General features: G+C 40.2%; 1 protein-coding gene across 9 annotated transcripts in view; it reads left to right on the top strand.

Moving 5' to 3' along the window:
* The window catches only part of SLC7A6 (solute carrier family 7 member 6), a 30,747-nt gene extending 14,713 nt beyond the window's left edge, over positions 1-16,034 (top strand). For 8 of the 9 annotated variants that reach the window (XM_028739561.2, XM_028739556.2, XM_028739557.2 and 5 more), the window contains 7 exons: positions 4,023-4,167; positions 5,496-5,619; positions 9,805-9,908; positions 11,333-11,429; positions 12,140-12,289; positions 12,520-12,703; positions 13,000-16,034. In XM_028739561.2, the coding sequence (XP_028595394.2) occupies positions 4,023-4,167; positions 5,496-5,619; positions 9,805-9,908; positions 11,333-11,429; positions 12,140-12,289; positions 12,520-12,703; positions 13,000-13,091 (896 nt within the window). In that variant the 3' untranslated portion in view covers positions 13,092-16,034. The remainder of the gene's footprint in view (positions 1-4,022; positions 4,168-5,495; positions 5,620-9,804; positions 9,909-11,332; positions 11,430-12,139; positions 12,290-12,519; positions 12,704-12,999) is intronic. The other variant, XM_028739563.2, reaches the window with a different exon arrangement.
* The last annotated feature ends 1,108 nt before the right edge of the window (positions 16,035-17,142 follow it).

The following is a 17,142-nucleotide window of genomic DNA, read 5'->3' as shown; positions in this document are numbered from 1 at the left end:
TCAGTGTATTTTTTGAAAAATTGTTTTTAGCCTTCACTGTTGTAGAAGAATAGCCTCTTTGACACATTCAGAGTAACTGGAACCTGTTTTCTAGTGAAGTGAGTGTTTTAAGACACAGAAGTGGTGCCTGTTGGGACTGGTAATGCAGAAGGCAGCAGGACTAGCAATAGGCGGAGCCAAAGCCAGTGACAGGTGGAGCCAACTAATTCTACTTTTGTTCCCATCCTCCTACCTGCTGAGTTCCACAAAGGCAACACTTGAAACTAAGGCAGAGGAAGTTGGCAGGCAGTACCACCCCCTGGACTGGTTGTAAGAAGAAGAATAAAAACAGGCAGGTGGAGGCTGGCTGATGGCAGACTGAGGTTGCAGAGGGTAGTACCCCATTTGTCCTAATGGACCAGCCTCCCCTGGGGCACAGCAGTAGTGTCTTTACCAGGCCTTTGTAGATATTTCTCACATTGAGATATTGCTGTTTTAGAAGTAGAAGTTGAATGCACTCTTGGGGATATGGAATTGGTTGTGCAGTTTTGTGGATGCTAACTGATCCATAGAATGGACAGTTTTGTTTCATATTATAGGAGAGTACAAAAGGATGGTGTTAGAGGGCTGACACCATGCTATGGCTGCTTATTATCCCAAAGCACATGAACTAGATTCAGGTTTTTCCTTAAGGGATTATATATTACAAGAATGCCACTGCTGAGAAAAAAGGATACCTTCTTGTTATGGGGTATGGGGAGTTGCTGGGTTGCAGTTTTAGTGACTGGCTATGTTGAATATGAAGGGTGGCGCTGTGGGTTAAACCACAGAGCCTAGGGCTTGCCGATCAGAAGGTCGGCAGTTTGAATCCCCACGACGGAGTGAGCTCCCATTGCTCTGTTCCTGCTCCTGCCAACCTAGCAGTTCGAAAGCACGAAGTGCAAGTAGATAAATAGGTACTGCTCCTGCGGGAAGGTAAACGGTGTTTCCGTGTGCTGCTTTGGTTTGCCAGAAGCGGCTTAGTCATGCTGGCCAAATGACCCGGAAGCTGTACAGCGGCTTCCTCAGCCAGTAAAGTGAGATGAGCGCCGCAACCCCAGAGTCATCCATAACTGGACCTAACGGTCAGGGGTACCTTTACCTTTTATGTTGAATATGCTTTGCTACTGCCTTACCAAAATGTAAGTGCCTTGGTTAGTTGAATCTAACCACGTGGTCTACATGATCTAATGAGTACCTCAGGTTTATGTATGCGTAATTAATTTAAAACAGACAACAATCACCACCACCACCATTATTATTATTATTATTATTGTGGTGGTGGTGGCTGATGGTGTGCGTGGGCTTAAACCCATTAATTTCCAACTCCAAATTGGCTCTGTCTCCTCACCCAAATAACAGTTGCTATCCAAAGAAAGTTGTTAATGTGTACTGTAGACATTGTACATGCAGCTCAGACTCCCTTTGTGTTTTTTTGCAGGCAGGGGTTGCAAAGCAGTTCCTTTGTTCAATGAGGTTAAACACTTTCTAAATAGAAGAGTTTGGTCAGTGTCTTATAAGTGTGTCTTTTCTGTGTTGTTTTTGTTTTTATTAAAGTAAGTTTTTAGACGAAAGAAAACTGGGCTCCCCTGCCCTTCCAATGGCAATTGGCTGTCAGGGTGCGACTGAATAGAATGGAAATAGTGGTGGATAGGTGTTAATTCCCCCCCCCCCCATCCCATGATTCTGATGAAGTCTCTCTCTCTCTCTCTCTCTCACACACACACAGAGAGAGAGAGAGAGAGAGAGAGAATGAGAGAGAGTGCTGTTAACACAGGGAGAGGGAATTATTAAACCTCCCACTGTAGTCTCTGCCCTATCCAGGCTTCTCAAGCAGCAGCTATTTACATTAGAAAAATGTTTGCACATTAATTTATTTAACAAAGTTTATATATCACTTGATTGTAATAGAACCTCAAAGCAGTTTATAGGACGAGAATTGCTTTGATACAGCTAACATCATGTTGAGTTTGGCCCTGAGCTACCCTATGCACCTTTAAGTGTAATACTTCTGTTACTTTAACACCAGGTTGATCCCAGAGCCAGTCATATTACGGGCATTTACAAGCAGCCTATATGACCTTTATGTGCAGATTGCTGACAAGAGTGCACCTAAAAGCAAAGCCCACATAGCACTTTCCTCCTAAGCCATGTTTTTCCTATTGCCTATTGTTCAACTTTACACAACTGAGCTTGCTGAAATATTTTTCCCATGAGCTATGGTATCCTAGCTATTGTAGGTTTATCAGGGTTTTCACCTTTATTATTGATTTTTTAAAACAAGCTTTGTTTCCTGTTTATTTTGGAAGCATTCTTATTATGCTGACTTGAGAAAATAGGAAGTCTGCATTTCTACTATGCCAAACTACATCTGTATTTTAGAAGGACTATATGCCATGTTCTTTCCTTATCCGTTGGGCCTGTGCAGAATAATACATTAATGTTACACAATGTGCTCTTCTGGCGGTATGATTTTTGCTTTTAATGTAACCCTTTATCCATCACTGTTCTAACTTGGCTGCTATTCCATCTTCCCAATGCTTTATAAGGAGATAAAGTGGTGAATATGGTGAGAAAAAACAGATATGCTGTGATATTCTTAAATATTGAACAGATTTCTAAATGAGACACTGCAATGTTTTTAAAAGCTGCTTTTGCAGTGTTTGCCAAATAAAACCAATTAATTTTAAAAGCTGCTTTTGTGAAATTGCTTTTATCCAGCTTAAAAACACACTTGGAAAGCATGCCAAATTGGACAATATTAATTAGCTTTTGTAAATGGAAAGCTACTGTAGTCTAGTAATAGACCTTCTTTAAGTACCTTTATTAATCATCTGTATGTTTGTAATTTTGGTTGTCTTAAAACTTTTGAGTGATATGGGCTAAAATATTTCAGTGATCAATGTCAACGTCAATTAACCATGGTTAATATTTTTCTGTGAACCTGTAGTTGGTTCGCACTTCATTTCTTCCCAAGCAAAGTGGGAGCAACATGCTGAGCCTTTGCTTAGTGTTATACCTGAACTGGGATCATAGTTTGTTTCCTGACCAAACCAAATATTAGTAGTACAGATAATATTTGAACCTGAGAACCAATCTGTGATGGAGAAACACATTTTGGATGCATTTTTATACATAAAATATCTAGACTCTAGATACCTTGTATATAAAAGTACTTTGGCAAGAGGTGAAGTTGTCATGCCAAGGCTGCCTGCAGTCAGTTTAATTAACTGTGGTTTGAACTGCTGTGAGCCAAGTCTGTCTCTGATGATGCATGTAAATTGGGTATGTATTGAACTAGAGTTCCTCAGAAATAAAGCAATGTGTGTTTTTTGGGGTTTTTTTTATAAAATTTTAAATTTCGTGCTTCTTTTTTTAAAAAATTATTTAATCGTTTTTTCAATACAAACAACAACCACAAAAAACACATACAACAAAAACCACAATAACAGTAATAACACAATTTAACAATTCAGATTTGAGTACTGATATACCTATAACTACACCTTTTTAACAATAAAGCAATGTTTCTACTAACTGAAATGCCCTTATTTGCTCTAAAGGCAAGCAACAGGGAGATGATATGCAGCCTGGTATATCCATGCAGTAGAATGAGGTGTTTGATTGTCACTGTAGGCTAGGAATACAATTCCTTGAATGTTCCTTCACGTAAATAAATAAATAAATAATTTCTTTTCAATTAAATTAATAACTTGTCAGGAGACAGTCTAGCCCAGCCCGCAGCTTGCTATGCTAGTTTTCTGCCTGCTAGTAGCCCCCCCCCCATTTATTTAAATACAAGGCAGCATTTTAAAATCTTATTCTCTCCCATCTAGTTATGCCACGTGTGTGAGAGAGGGTGGTAGATCTCACTTTGCTGTCTTCAGAGAGTTTGAGACTTTCTCATTCTTCTTGCCTTTATTTTCCGCTAAAGTGTATTAACAGTGCCATCTGGTATGGTTTCCAACACTGTTCTTATTCCTCTGCTTTTCCTTTACACACAGGATACTCGGACCACTTTCAGGACTCTTTTGAGGGATCATCTTGGAATCTTGGGGGTATTTCTCTTGCACTTTACTCTGCCTTGTTCTCATACTCAGGTTGGGACACCCTCAATTTTGTAACTGAAGAAATAAAACATCCAGAAAGGTAAATGTTTCTTAAAGCTATTTCACCTTTTTCAGTTTGTTTAAAGTATCTTCTATCTCTAGCTGAATAAATATTTTACATGGACATAAACAATTCTGAACCTTGACACTACAAAGAGTAACTAACAGAATTTTGAAGCCTGAGAGACATTAAGAAAAGCTTGACTGGCTGTATCAAACTGCACATTGTTTCCGATTTGCAGGATTGACAAAGCTGGACATAGTCAGGGCTGGCCCACCCATGAGACTAGGTGAGGTGACCACCTCAGGTGGCAGGATCCATAGGGGCAGCAGTCCTGGTGCCACCTCTACAGCAGCCTCTTGGAAAATAGGAGGCCCTGCTGGTCTCTTCCTATCCCGGGGGGGGGGGGGGAATTGTGAGGGTTGCCCTCTGGGGTCTCCTGGGTTTCACACCTGCCCAGAATGATTTAGAGCAGGCCCCTTCCCTCCTGCACCCCACAATGGCCCTTGATCTCCGCTTCAACCATTGATTAAGGTGGGTTTGATTCCCTTCTGCTTTGTCTTAGGCCTAGTTCTCATAGATGCAACACTTTGGACTTTTAAATGGGGGCTCATATAACTGAATGACAGCTCCATGCAAAAAGAAGGATCTTTGTGCACTGAAAAGATGGTGCCAGGGAAGAGTGTTGTAGCCTTGCCTTTTTCTTTGTATAGCACTGTTTTCAGCATGGAGGAACAGTCACGTAAACTTCTCCCTGCAGTGTGAAGTGGTACAGCCCAAACACCTCTGTGAGAAGTAGGCCACAAAAGTAATGAAAATAAGGCATTTTCTTTAGCTTGTTTTTAATAGAACTCCTAGTTCTCATATGAAGCTTTTATCAGTCCAAACATGATTGTAAATACCTGATATCCCCGTAAGGTAAATAAAGGTAAAGGATCACTGGACAGTTAAGTCCAGTCAAAGGCAGCTATGGAGTGTGATGCTCATCTCGCTTCAGGCCAATGGAGCTGGTGTTTGTCCACAGACAGCTTTCTGGGTCAAGTGGACAGCATGATTAAACCATTTCTGGTGCAACGGATCACTGTGATGGAAGTCAGAGTGCATGGCTGCAGTACCTATTTATTTACTTGCATTGGTAAGCTTTCGAACTGCTAGGTTGGCAGAAGCTGGGGCAGAACGGGAGCTCACCTTGTTGTGCAGATTCGAACTGCTGACCTTCCAATCAGCAAACCCAAAAGACTTAGTGGTTTAGACCACAGCACCACCCGCATCCCTTGTGATATCCCAGTAGGTATTAGTCAGGATGAAAAGAGTAACAGCTACTTCTAAGTTGTGTGTTTTTGTTTTATTTTGTTTCATTTAACCAGGAACCTGCCTCTAGCTATTGCTGTTTCTATGCCAATTGTGACAATTATCTACATATTGACCAATATAGCATATTATACAGTGCTGGATATTAATGCTGTGCTTTCTAGTGATGCAGTGGCAGTGGTAAGTCTGATATTGCTATTGTTATGTGTGTTTATGCACTTATCTTTGACTAAGTTGCATCTTGAGCTGTGCAGCCTTTTTATGATTCAGATGACCCAGTTTCTATATGATCTAGAACTTCTGGGCACTGTTTATGGCTAGACTACCTTTTGATTTCTCCAAACTTGTGTGTATACATCCAACTGAATTGGCGACAGTCATCCAGAATGAAACAAACAACCTTGAAGGATGCAGTTTGGAAGCTTATATATATGTGAAAATGAACCTTCCCAAAGAATTGTTTTCAGTTGGTTGACTGAAATATAATTTGTGCAAAAATAGTAATGCTAAATTTATCAGATCGGATTCAGATTAAGCAACTTTCTCCCAATTTCAATAGTAACTAAAATTAAGTCATGACTTGCAGTCACCATTTGTTTCAATGGGAACTTAGACCAACTAATTTAGTCTGAATTCAACCCTTTAGGGCTGTTAGAAATTGGGAAAATTGGTCACTTGCAAGGACTCAGACCAGCGTAGCAATTCATGGAAAATGTTGTCTTATTTATAATAGAAGAGACTCTGCAGAAATGCTGTCACTTTAGGCAAGACTGGAAGTAGCATGCATGTGGGTTGGACATGTAGAAAGTAAAAATGTTCTGGAGAGAGTCTGCATCAACACTGTAACAGAGTGTGTTCTTGGGCTCTTGCTTCAGGCAAGAGACCCAAGCCAGGTTGGAAGAAGTCGGGGGGGGGGGGCATGCATTGCTCTAACCCACTATCTTCCACTCTGACAATGAATGACAGATCCTGTTGCTAAGAATACTACTGGTTTGCAGTTTGGGTAATCATAGGGTGAAATTGGGGAAACCTACTGACAACATCCTGCTTGCTCCCCCACCCCCAGTCTTGTTTATTCTTTGAATTGCATGAGATGTTTTGCAACTAATGCACAAAAGGTATTTGAAATATATTTTTATTTTATATTCATTCCACTGTTGATCTTTTGACATCTGACCGACTATCTGATTTCTTATCTATTTACTTATGTAGGTATTTAAATGCCTAACATTTTTAGACATCACTATGGGGCTGATAGGTTACTTTTCTGCTTTCTTTTCCAAGAACTCAGTTGTGTTAAAGGTCACTCCAATTACTACAGAATCCTATATAGGATATTTACAACTTTTTAATGACATATGAGGGATCTAAGCCTTTTTAGGTCAGCACACTTTACCAAACAAAACTGTTTTTTTAAGGGGGAGTTAAGCTGAGTAGTTAAGTTGTTGTGTCTTAGAACAAGCTTTTTAAATTTTTGGTGTTTTGATCATTCTCTTTAGACTAATCTAGCATAGCATCCCAAATGTAAAATTTCCAGGTTCAAATACACAGCCAGAAGCTTCTTGTAATTTGGCCAAGGTGAAATTCATTGGTGTATGTTGCCTATTTGTGATTTTAATCTTTTTAGTTAGAAGGGTTATTGGAGCTTTAAGTAATCAGATTTCATTATTAATCCATTTAGTACTTTCTGACTGCAGTTCAGGAGAAGTTGCGCTCCAGAACTTGTCCAACTGTGCAAGTATGAAACTGGAATTAGGGACACAGTACTTATCAAAGCCTTTAATATTCAAAAAGTCAGTTTCATTGTTATATTCACATACATTTACATTGTTATATAGAACATCTTACACATTCATGAAATGTACAGTGGTACCTTGGGTTACAGACGTTTCAGGTTACATACGCTTCAGGTTACAGACTCTGCTAACCCAGAAATAGTACCTCGGGTTAAGAACTTTGCTTCAGGGTGAGAACAGAATTTGTGCGGCGGCGGCACAGCGGCAGTGTCAGGCCCCATTAGCTAAAGTGGTACCTCAGGTTAAGAACAGTTTCAGGTTAAGAACGGACCTCCAGAACAAATTTAATTCTTAACCCGAGGTACCACTGTACTATTTAAATGAAACTGATTGAATATTATTAGGAGCTCCTAATAACATTCACAGTCTCTCTCTTTACTACTACTGTTACTCATTAGGCTTGTTTGAATCACCCAGATTATAGTTAATCCAGTTTATAAATTGTGGTGTTTTCTTTGTGATGATTTCTTTTCAGAATATTTTGCAGAAAGACAAAACCAGCTTCACAGAGTGAACAGGTTTTTTTAAAAGTTATTTGGAATTAAACCTGGCAGATTCCCCCATTAATCTACTGCAATCCTTTAAATACTGAATCCTTTAAATACTGGAATGTGCCTAAAGTACTAACCAAATTAAATACCTAATATCTACAGTATATGGGGTTTTATCTAAGGCTAGTCCTATTCAGAGTAGACCCATTGAAGTTAATGGACATGACTACCTTAGTGGTGCTGTGGTCTAAACCACAGAGCCTAGGGCTTGCTGATCCGAAGGCTGGCAGTTTGAATCCCCGCGACGGGATAAGCTCCCATCATTCGGTCCCAGCTCTTGCCAACCTAGCAGTTTGAAAGCATGTCAAAGTGCAAATAGATAAATAGGTACCGCTCTGGTGGGAAGGTAAACAGCATTTCCGTGAGCTGCTCTGGTTCACCAGAAGCGGTTTAGTCATGCTGGCCGCATAATCTGGAAGCTGTCTGCGGACAAACGCCGGCTTCCTTGGCCTATAGAGCGAGATGAGTGCCGCAACCCCAGAGTCGTCCACGATTGGACCTAACGGTCAGGGGTACCTTTACCTTTACCTTAGCTTCATTAATTTAATTGAGTTTACTCTATTGAATACCAACAAGACACAGGAACGAGTTTCATCTAGACACTGATGAGGAGCTAGAGAATATGACAGAAGGCTTCTTCCACCCCATTTTACATATGCAAAATGAAGGCACAGGCATGCCTTTGTTTCTGCAGCTAGCTGAAATTTGAGGCATGGTTTCCTTTTGAAGTCCTATGCTCAAGCTACTAGAAGGCTGGACTATGGTTTGGCAATCTATAGGCTTGCATATTTTATTTTCATCCTTGCCATGAGATGTGCCAATTTTAGCCCTGATTTCCTTGTTGAATATGCCACTGTGGCATACAAATTGGTGAATTTGGGTTTGTGCTTCACATCTGAAACCAGAACTGGAATGCTCAAGTCTGAGATTTGGCCATTGGTATGACCCAGTCTAATCTCTCTCCATAGTGGATTAAGTGCAGAGGTACTGGTGGCTGCCTGCAAATCATGGTTTAGGTACACATTCCTCGCCCATCTCCCCTTTCAAAATTTGCTTCAAAACACGCATCTTCAATTTGTGATGGATCCTACTAAACACACAAATTGCATCAGTGAGTGTGTAACACAAAATCCATGGCTAACACTGGGAATGGAAGAGATGAAGGAAATTGCTCCAGAAAATGAGGAATGTGGAAGTAGTGTATATTCCAAAGGCTGGCCTCCAATTTCAGTTTCCAAACCATGGTTCACAGGGAACCAGTATATACCTACAACCCTGTATATTAGCCATCCTATTTCCCATGCAGCACTGCTATTGCCTGCTATTCTGCATTCTCTTTTTGGAGAAAAAGAATGGGACATCATTCCTCAAATGTGGAGCCGAAATGCCACAATAGTAGTGAGATTACAGTAGAAGGTATTTTCACTGGATGATAGAGGAAGAGGAAATATTTAATTATGGAGGCATGACTTGGGTGGTGCTGAGGAAAAGCAGTGAAAAATGCAGAGTTGCAGTAAAAATAAGGAAGGTCATAAATGAATTGTAGGTCATTATAAGAGCAGCAACCATAAATTATTTGGGATGTATTTCTTGGTAAAGCTTTCAAACAAGTATATTTCTGTCTCCTTATGCTAAAAGCCACCCTTTCCTTAAACAATTTAATTTGGAGTCAGACTGTTTTATTGCTTTTTTTATAATTTGTGATGCAGCATATTTGCCTAGGGCCCTAGGCAGGGCAAAGAAGCAGAATCATTTAGCAATCTAATTTGTTCAAGATTGCCCACAATTCTCTGTACCTTGGACTTTCTAAAACAGTAAATTCAAATTGAATTTATTTCTGAAATTCAATCTAATAGGACTTGAACTTCAGAGCAGGACACATTTTCCACATCTGCTGATGGGTTGTTTACTCTGTTGTACAGACTGGGTACTTTTTTGACCATATATTTTACAAATAAATCTCTCTGTGTGTGGAGGTTCAACATGTTCTAATTTTTCTCCCTTCCCTCTTACATTAGACATTTGCTGAGCAAGTATTTGGCATGTTCAGTTGGACAATCCCGATTGCTGTTGCCTTGTCCTGTTTTGGTGGACTCAATGCATCTATTTTGGCATCATCTAGGTAAAGCATCTAATTTTAGTAATCTGTAAGGCTATACCTACCCCAAAGAGAGAGAGGGGTGGGTGGGTGGGTGAGTTACCATTGTATGCTTGGTATAAATTGTACAGGCTTTCTGAAGATGCTCATGATCTTTATATTCCTGGTTTCAGTGTTTGTCTTCAGGGTTGTTGTTTTTTGGTGTGTGTCCCCCCTTTAAATCAACAGATGTACTTTGTAACTAGCTGTAACAAAACTAACTAGTTGTAACTAGCTGTAACAAAATACTCTGTAACAAACTAGATGGGATACAAAACTTCACTTCTGCAGTTTTAAGAGCATAAACCAGGGGTCAGCAACCTTTTTTCAGCCATGGGCAGGTCCACTGTCCCTCCGACCATGTGGTGGGCCAGACTGTATTTTGGGGGGGGGGGGGAAGAACAAATTCCTATGCCCCACAAATAACCCAGAGATGCATTTTAAACAAAAGCACACATTCTACTCATGTAAAAACACTGGGCAGGCCCCACAAATGCATTTTAAATAAAAGGACACATTCTACTCATGTAAAGACACTCTGATTCCCGGACCGTCTGCAGGCCAGATTGAGAAGGCGATTGGGCCGCATCTGGCCCCCGGCCTTAGGTTGCCTGCCCCTGGCATAAACTGTCACAAAGCTACTCTTTTCTTACATACCTTTTCGACTATTGTTCTTAAATTCATCCTTCTACACAGATAAACATGCCTGTAGTCAGTTATAACAGATTCTATTAAGGGTGCAGTTTCAGGAAAGGAAGCAGCTGTACACAGAGTTAGACCTCAGGTCCATCTAGCTCAGTCTTGTCTTATACTGACTAACAGCAGCTCTCCAGGGTTTCAGATAGGAGTATTTTCCCAGTCCTATTTGGAGATGTTGGGAGTGGAATGTAGGATTGTCTGCATGCAAAGCAGGTGCTCTCCTTCTGAGCTATGACCTTTCAAAAGAATCTGCTTGAATCTTGCACAGAAGTTTAGAAAAGGACAAAGGAGGAAAATGCAGCTATGAGTTGGGAGGATTGAAGAGGCTGCCCCGTGTGCAGAAAACAAAATTGGAACCATTTTCAGGGTGGGTAGGAGGGAACAGATACTTGTCGAGACCAAACCCAGACTCCTTTTGTTTCCAATTTGAAAATAAGCACCATCTGCATGAATGTTGCTGCTCATTCAACCAAGCAAATACATTTGTATAAAAGGGAAGCAAATGATGTCTAGATTCTGTGATGCATGAAATCTTTCATAACGGTTGCAGTCCTAGACTGTCTTGGACTTCAGATCAGACTAGTTGAGCATTGGCTTGGATAAAATAAATCACAGGTTGATGTATTAGCTGCTGCTATTTACTTAATATTAGATATAACTGTCTAATCTGACATCATCCTCATCCTCATCCTCATCATTATTATTGGCAGGCTGTTCTTTGTTGGATCCCGGGAGGGTCATTTGCCTGACCTTTTGTCAATGATCCACATAGGAAGATTTACACCAGTCCCAGCGCTTCTCTTCAACGTAAGTTAACTACTGTGGCTTTTTATACCCCTATAATGGAGTAACTAGATAGACTTTTTAGTTACAGATGTTTCACCTTGTATATACCTGATGAAATGTAGAAACTCTGATGCTCCCTCAGTGTGGACGGTGGACAGAGCTAATAGAACTTATTAAATTTCTTCATTTTGTAACTCACCCTGTCCCTATAAGTTAGAATTGTAAATTGAAACAACATATTCCCTGCTTAACCTCTGGATATTGAATCTCAGCCCAAATTAGATTACGATTTAATTTATGTGCTGCCTTTCCACAAAGGAAATTGTGTTCAAGACTGCTCACAATATACAGTGATCATAACAGCTGTACTTTAAAATTACCAATAAGCATTTCATTAATAAATGGGGCATGCCATCGGGGGTGGGGGGGTGGGGGTTAAGCTTGGAGCTGCCAGGGGGTAGATGTTGTATCATTGTGAAGTAGCCACTTAGGATACCTTTCTGCATGCCTTTATTGTTCTGAACTGTGCCCATGCAGCACATTCTAAGAATGTGCTGGCTGTGACTGATGGGAGTTGGAGTCCAAAACATCTGGAGGGCTACAGGTTTGAGGATGCTGTGTTATGGTGATACTACCAAAAAAATGAGCAAGTGCTGCTAATGACAGAGAATTTTTTTAAAAAAATGTCTCTCTTGAGGTTTTAATGGTATTCATCTCCTTTTACCTAACAGTGTACCATGACTCTCATATACTTGACTGTAGAAGATGTATTCCAGCTTATTAACTACTTCAGCTTCAGCTATTGGTTCTTTGTAGGACTATCAATTGCTGGGCAACTCTACCTCCGTTGGAAGCAACCAGATCGGCACAGGCCACTCAAGGTGAGAATGATAACAGCTCAAATTCTGTAGTTAATACGTTCAGAGACATTACACCAATGCGCCGAGATGAGTAGCCTTGCATTGTGCCATTTGTTACATAGGCAGAAAGTGGTTCCAGATTGGCATAAGGTGGTTTCTGATGAGAATCTTACGCTAAAAGATAATGAAAAAAGTACAAATTGAAGTGTGACTTGGCTGTTCTTGATTCTAGTTCATTTCCTCTCTTACAGTTGAGCCTGTTTTTCCCAATAGTCTTCTGCATATGCTCAGTATTTCTGGTAGTGGTGCCTCTCTATAGTGACACCATTAATTCCCTGATTGGCATTGGCATTGCACTCTCAGGGATTCCAGTATACTTCGTGGGAGTCTCCTTACCCGTTTCCAAAAGACCACCCTTTGTCAGCAAGATTTTAGGTAAGGTTTTTTTTTGGGGGGGTTGTTTCTTTTAATGAATGATTAATAGAAGGATCACATAAGTTGTAATTTCAGAAAACTTTTAAGTGGGTGATAGTCATTAAAAGAAAAGAGAAAATGGTTGTGTATTTTTTATGCTTATATATAACAAATATTGTTTTGTAGTACTAAGACCTCATTCTAAGAATGTATTTACCACTGATGCAGCTGCCAGTCTCATTTCAGTAAGCTAGTGATTCTAACTGTTGCTGTGTAGGTAGTTACCTGGTTAATTGTTTATTTTACCTCTTGGGCAGGTGCTGTCACTCGAGCCACTCAGCTACTTTGCTACTGTGTTCTGACAGAAATGGATACTTTAGAAGAAAAACTAGAAAACAAATCTATATAAAGATGCAAAAGTGGCTAAAAAGGTAAAACAAGATGCTCAAGAAATGATGAATTGACAGAAAACTTCACTGGAATCTGGAATTCTTACTAAACTTGGATACTTGCCAGATCATACTGTGTCATGATCTAGTGTTTGTTATTTTTTTTATAAACTGTGATTGAAAAGCCAGTCTTCTCAGGCATAGAACTTACTATGATTTTCATCTACAGATTCTAAACTTTTCTTTAATAGTGAAATTGAGTGTTGTATTCTAGAGCTCAGAAATAGGCAGCCCAGCAACAGGCTTGATACAAATTCCAAATGGCTGGAGTTTGACAGGCACCAATAATTCTCCCAACTTATCAACAGTTCAGCTGTTTTGTGTGAAGTAGTCCTTTGTAGATCGACGTTAATGACAAACTATTGCATAAGAGGAGTTGAATTTGTCACTAAAGATCCAGGGACTGGTTCCTTCACCTATAGCACACTGGGTGGCAGTTAATGCTCTGAAGCTGCTGTTCTCTCCTTCACATTAAAGTTTAGCTTTTTATTATTAAACAAAGTAAAACTTTTAAGCTTTAGGAAAAGCTGGTAAGTTTTTGTTTTGGACAATTCAGATTAGAACCCACACAAGATAATACAAGCTTGCTCCATCATCCATGAATAACATGTAATTGAAGATGGCAATCATATCTCCTCTGAATCTCCCCTTATCCAGGCCAAATGTACCAAGCTGGCCTCATAAGGCTTGGTTTCCAGACCCTTGGCCATCTTGGTTGCCTTCCTGTGCACATGTTCCAGTTTGTCAATATCCTTTAGTCTGATAATTTGGTAAACTGATTCTCAAATAAGCTGGATGATCTACGGTTATTCTTGCCTTTCTATGTAAGAATGTTTCACTGAACTTTGCTCTACCAAAAAAAATCAAGGAGCTTTGTATTAGAACTCACTAAAGGACAAAATAGAGAAGCAAGCCTCTCAATTAGTTTGATCCCCCACCCTTTATGGAATTTATGTTTTTATACTTAATGCTGTTCAATACTGAATTTGTTTGCATGAGTGGTTTACATGCTTGGGGAGGTCAGTTCAGCTGGGAATGCTTTGAGATAAAACTAAGGATGCAATACCCACTTACCCGAATGTAAGTCTAATGAGGCTTACTTATGAGTAGACACTCTGCTATCAAGCTGAAATTCTATGCACTTGTATCTGGACATATGCTTCATTGAACATAGTAGGACCGATGAGTAAATACTCATATCATTGCACTGTTCATCTTTTTTACCTGTTGGTGTTTTAAGCTGGAGAACAGGTTCATTAATGATATGACCTTTCCTTTTCTTTGGGAGTAATCCAGCAGATGGTAGCATTTGGAACAACAGCCATTAAAAGCAGCAGCTGCTGCTGCTGCTGCTGCTACCACCTCCTTGTCCTCTCATGCTGCTTGGGGCCAGCTGCTCAGTTTGGACATGGCAGGAACTGAAACAAGGAACTCCTTCAGCAGCAGCATGCTCACCAAACTGTGCACAGCAACTGCTGCAATCGCCTCTTCTCTCACCTTATGATGTCAGAGTCTGGTTGCTAAGTTTAGCAGTGGCAGAGACCACACTGAGCTCCACACCCTCCAGTGGCAGCTACCTGGGCCAGTCTTCCCAGCAACAGTGGTGGTGGGTGTCACCTCTCTCCTTGTGACCCACATGTTTAGTAGCAGCAGGAGCCACATCAAAACTTCTCACCAATAGCTTCCTGGGCCAGTGTGCCCAGTAAACTGCTTGTAGTGTAGTTGCAGAAGCAGCTGCTTTCTCTCTCATTCCCAATGTTATCTTCTCAGTGTATCAGTGGAGTGTGTGTGCCACTAGCAGTCTTAACATCCAGCAAGAACTGAGACTGGCTGGCTGGGATAATTGCGGGAAGGCACATCACATGTCAGGGGTTGGCTATGGGAGAGTTGCAGAGGGCCTTCCATGCAACCTTGCTAACCTGTCCTGCTCCTGAAGGCAAATATCCTACAAAGGATAAAGAGGATGTCTGTATTGTCCACCCCCTCCAACCCACCCACTGCTCACCCATCCCTGCCTGCAAACTGCCATACTTACATGGGTTTCCTAGTGTTAAATAATAGAAATATATGCAATTGCTGAGGCAAAAACCAAAGGGTTTTGTTTAGAAGTCCTTTGTTACACAGTTTCTGGTTACTTCTACATGGCTAGTTGAACAAAACCCTATCTGCATTTGTTAAATAATAAAAATCCCAGAACTTGACATTGTTGTCTAAATATTAGTTTGAATACTGTAGTGCACAGCCCTATAACAGGGCAACTATATTGATGCAGCTTGAGGAAAAATACTGAAATCTCTCAATTCAGATGTCTTATTTGTGACTAAAGGACTTGAACCTGCATTAATAGGCATGTGATTGTGAAAAAAAGTGGGGCTTTCCTGCACTGCAGATTTTAATGGTTTAGTGTCACAGCTGGATTTATAATCTGGTCCATTTATCCAGATATTCCTTTGGTGTTTATTTTTTTACCTGCAGAAAATGTGAGAAGTGCTTTGAAGAAGTTCATTCTTTAGATTTAACATAATGATTCAAAATGGACAGTAAACCCAAAATTGGAACAACCCATCTATCCTAACGCTTCTTTAGTAGGTTTGAAACTGGAATAAAGCATTTACTTTTATTTTCAATAAACAGTGACCTATTTGAAATTGTAAAAACATAATCCTTAAAAGCACATACTTTTATTTTATTCCCATGTGTAAATTTGGCATTCCTTTGTAAAGTTTTCTCTAGGTTATTACACTCCCAACATACTGTTAAAAAGACTGCAAAGGATAGCTCCTGATCTGTCCAACTGATTGTTAATAACAATGGCTGCTTTTATATGATGTCAATGTGTGCTGGAACTTTGTGGGAGGAAGATGAAACTTCCACTATGTGGGAATAAAACGGTGAGACTCTGATACGCCTGCTCCTTTTTGTTTGTGAAGAAAACATGTACACTTAACCATACTACTTTGAATGCATACATATAAGAAAAGTGATATGGGACAGGAAGAATGTCAGTACTGCTGCAGCAGTGTTGCATATGCTTTTGGTTGAGAATTACAAGAAGGGCAGCAGCAGAACTTGGAAGCATAACCGTGCAGGGATATTTAGACTGTACCTTGAGTGTCATGCAAGTATTTCCACTTAATGTGGAAATGAGGAAGCTGAGGAAGAGGATGTTCCGTCATTTTCATCTCCAGCCACCTACTGACCATCTGGAGGCATAACCCCCACCCCCCACTCCATATTATTTTTAAGACATGCTGCTGTGGGCCTTTGCAGTGCGCTTAACGCTAGCGTTGTTTTGTGTAGGTTGGTTTTATTTATTATTTAGTCTGATAAAGCTGGTTTTGCTCCATCCTTGTTTGTTTATTTCTAATACTGAATTTACCCCATGTTTAGTTGAAATGTTTTAGTGTTACTTGAATTTTGCTTTGTACCCCCCCCCCCATCCAAAGTTTAATTGTAGAAAAGCAGCACACAGAGAGCTCCATGCTCAAGCCTTTCTGAAAAAAGGAACTCCAACAGATTTTTTTTTTAATGCTTCTTTGTACCTTTCTTACTACATGAGAGCAATTGGAACTGCAGTTAATTAGGAGCCTGACCCAGTTGGTTACAGATACAGTAGTTACATACATCCAGATACAGATCTCCATGTGTAACAGAAACTTGGATGAGTTCTGTTGTTGTTCATATTTATATTGGTATCATGGCAATATACACAATCATCCCATTTTATTCTCATAGCAAGCCTACAAGATAAGCTTTATACAGAAGCTCAGCAACACCTATTGTAGTGCACTGGTCCTCTTGTACTGGTATTTGAGTGGTGAGAAAACTTGGTATTACTAAATTTTCTGTTGCTTGCTGCAACAGGGGAAAAAACCCTTCACTGTCTAGGAATTATTAGAAAAAGCACTGAAAGCACAGTAAATTGGTACTATTTTTTGATCCAACCCAGCAAAGGAGGTATGTGTGAAAACTCAAGACCTCTAGGGCCCATCTTCACCTGCATCACAATGA

The sequence above is a fragment of the Podarcis muralis genome, chromosome 7 (genome assembly GCF_964188315.1).
Source record: "Podarcis muralis chromosome 7, rPodMur119.hap1.1, whole genome shotgun sequence".
NCBI lineage: Eukaryota > Metazoa > Chordata > Lepidosauria > Squamata > Lacertidae > Podarcis > Podarcis muralis.
The sequence above is the reverse complement of the archived record's forward strand: the minus strand, read 5'-3'. Positions and strand labels throughout refer to the sequence as shown.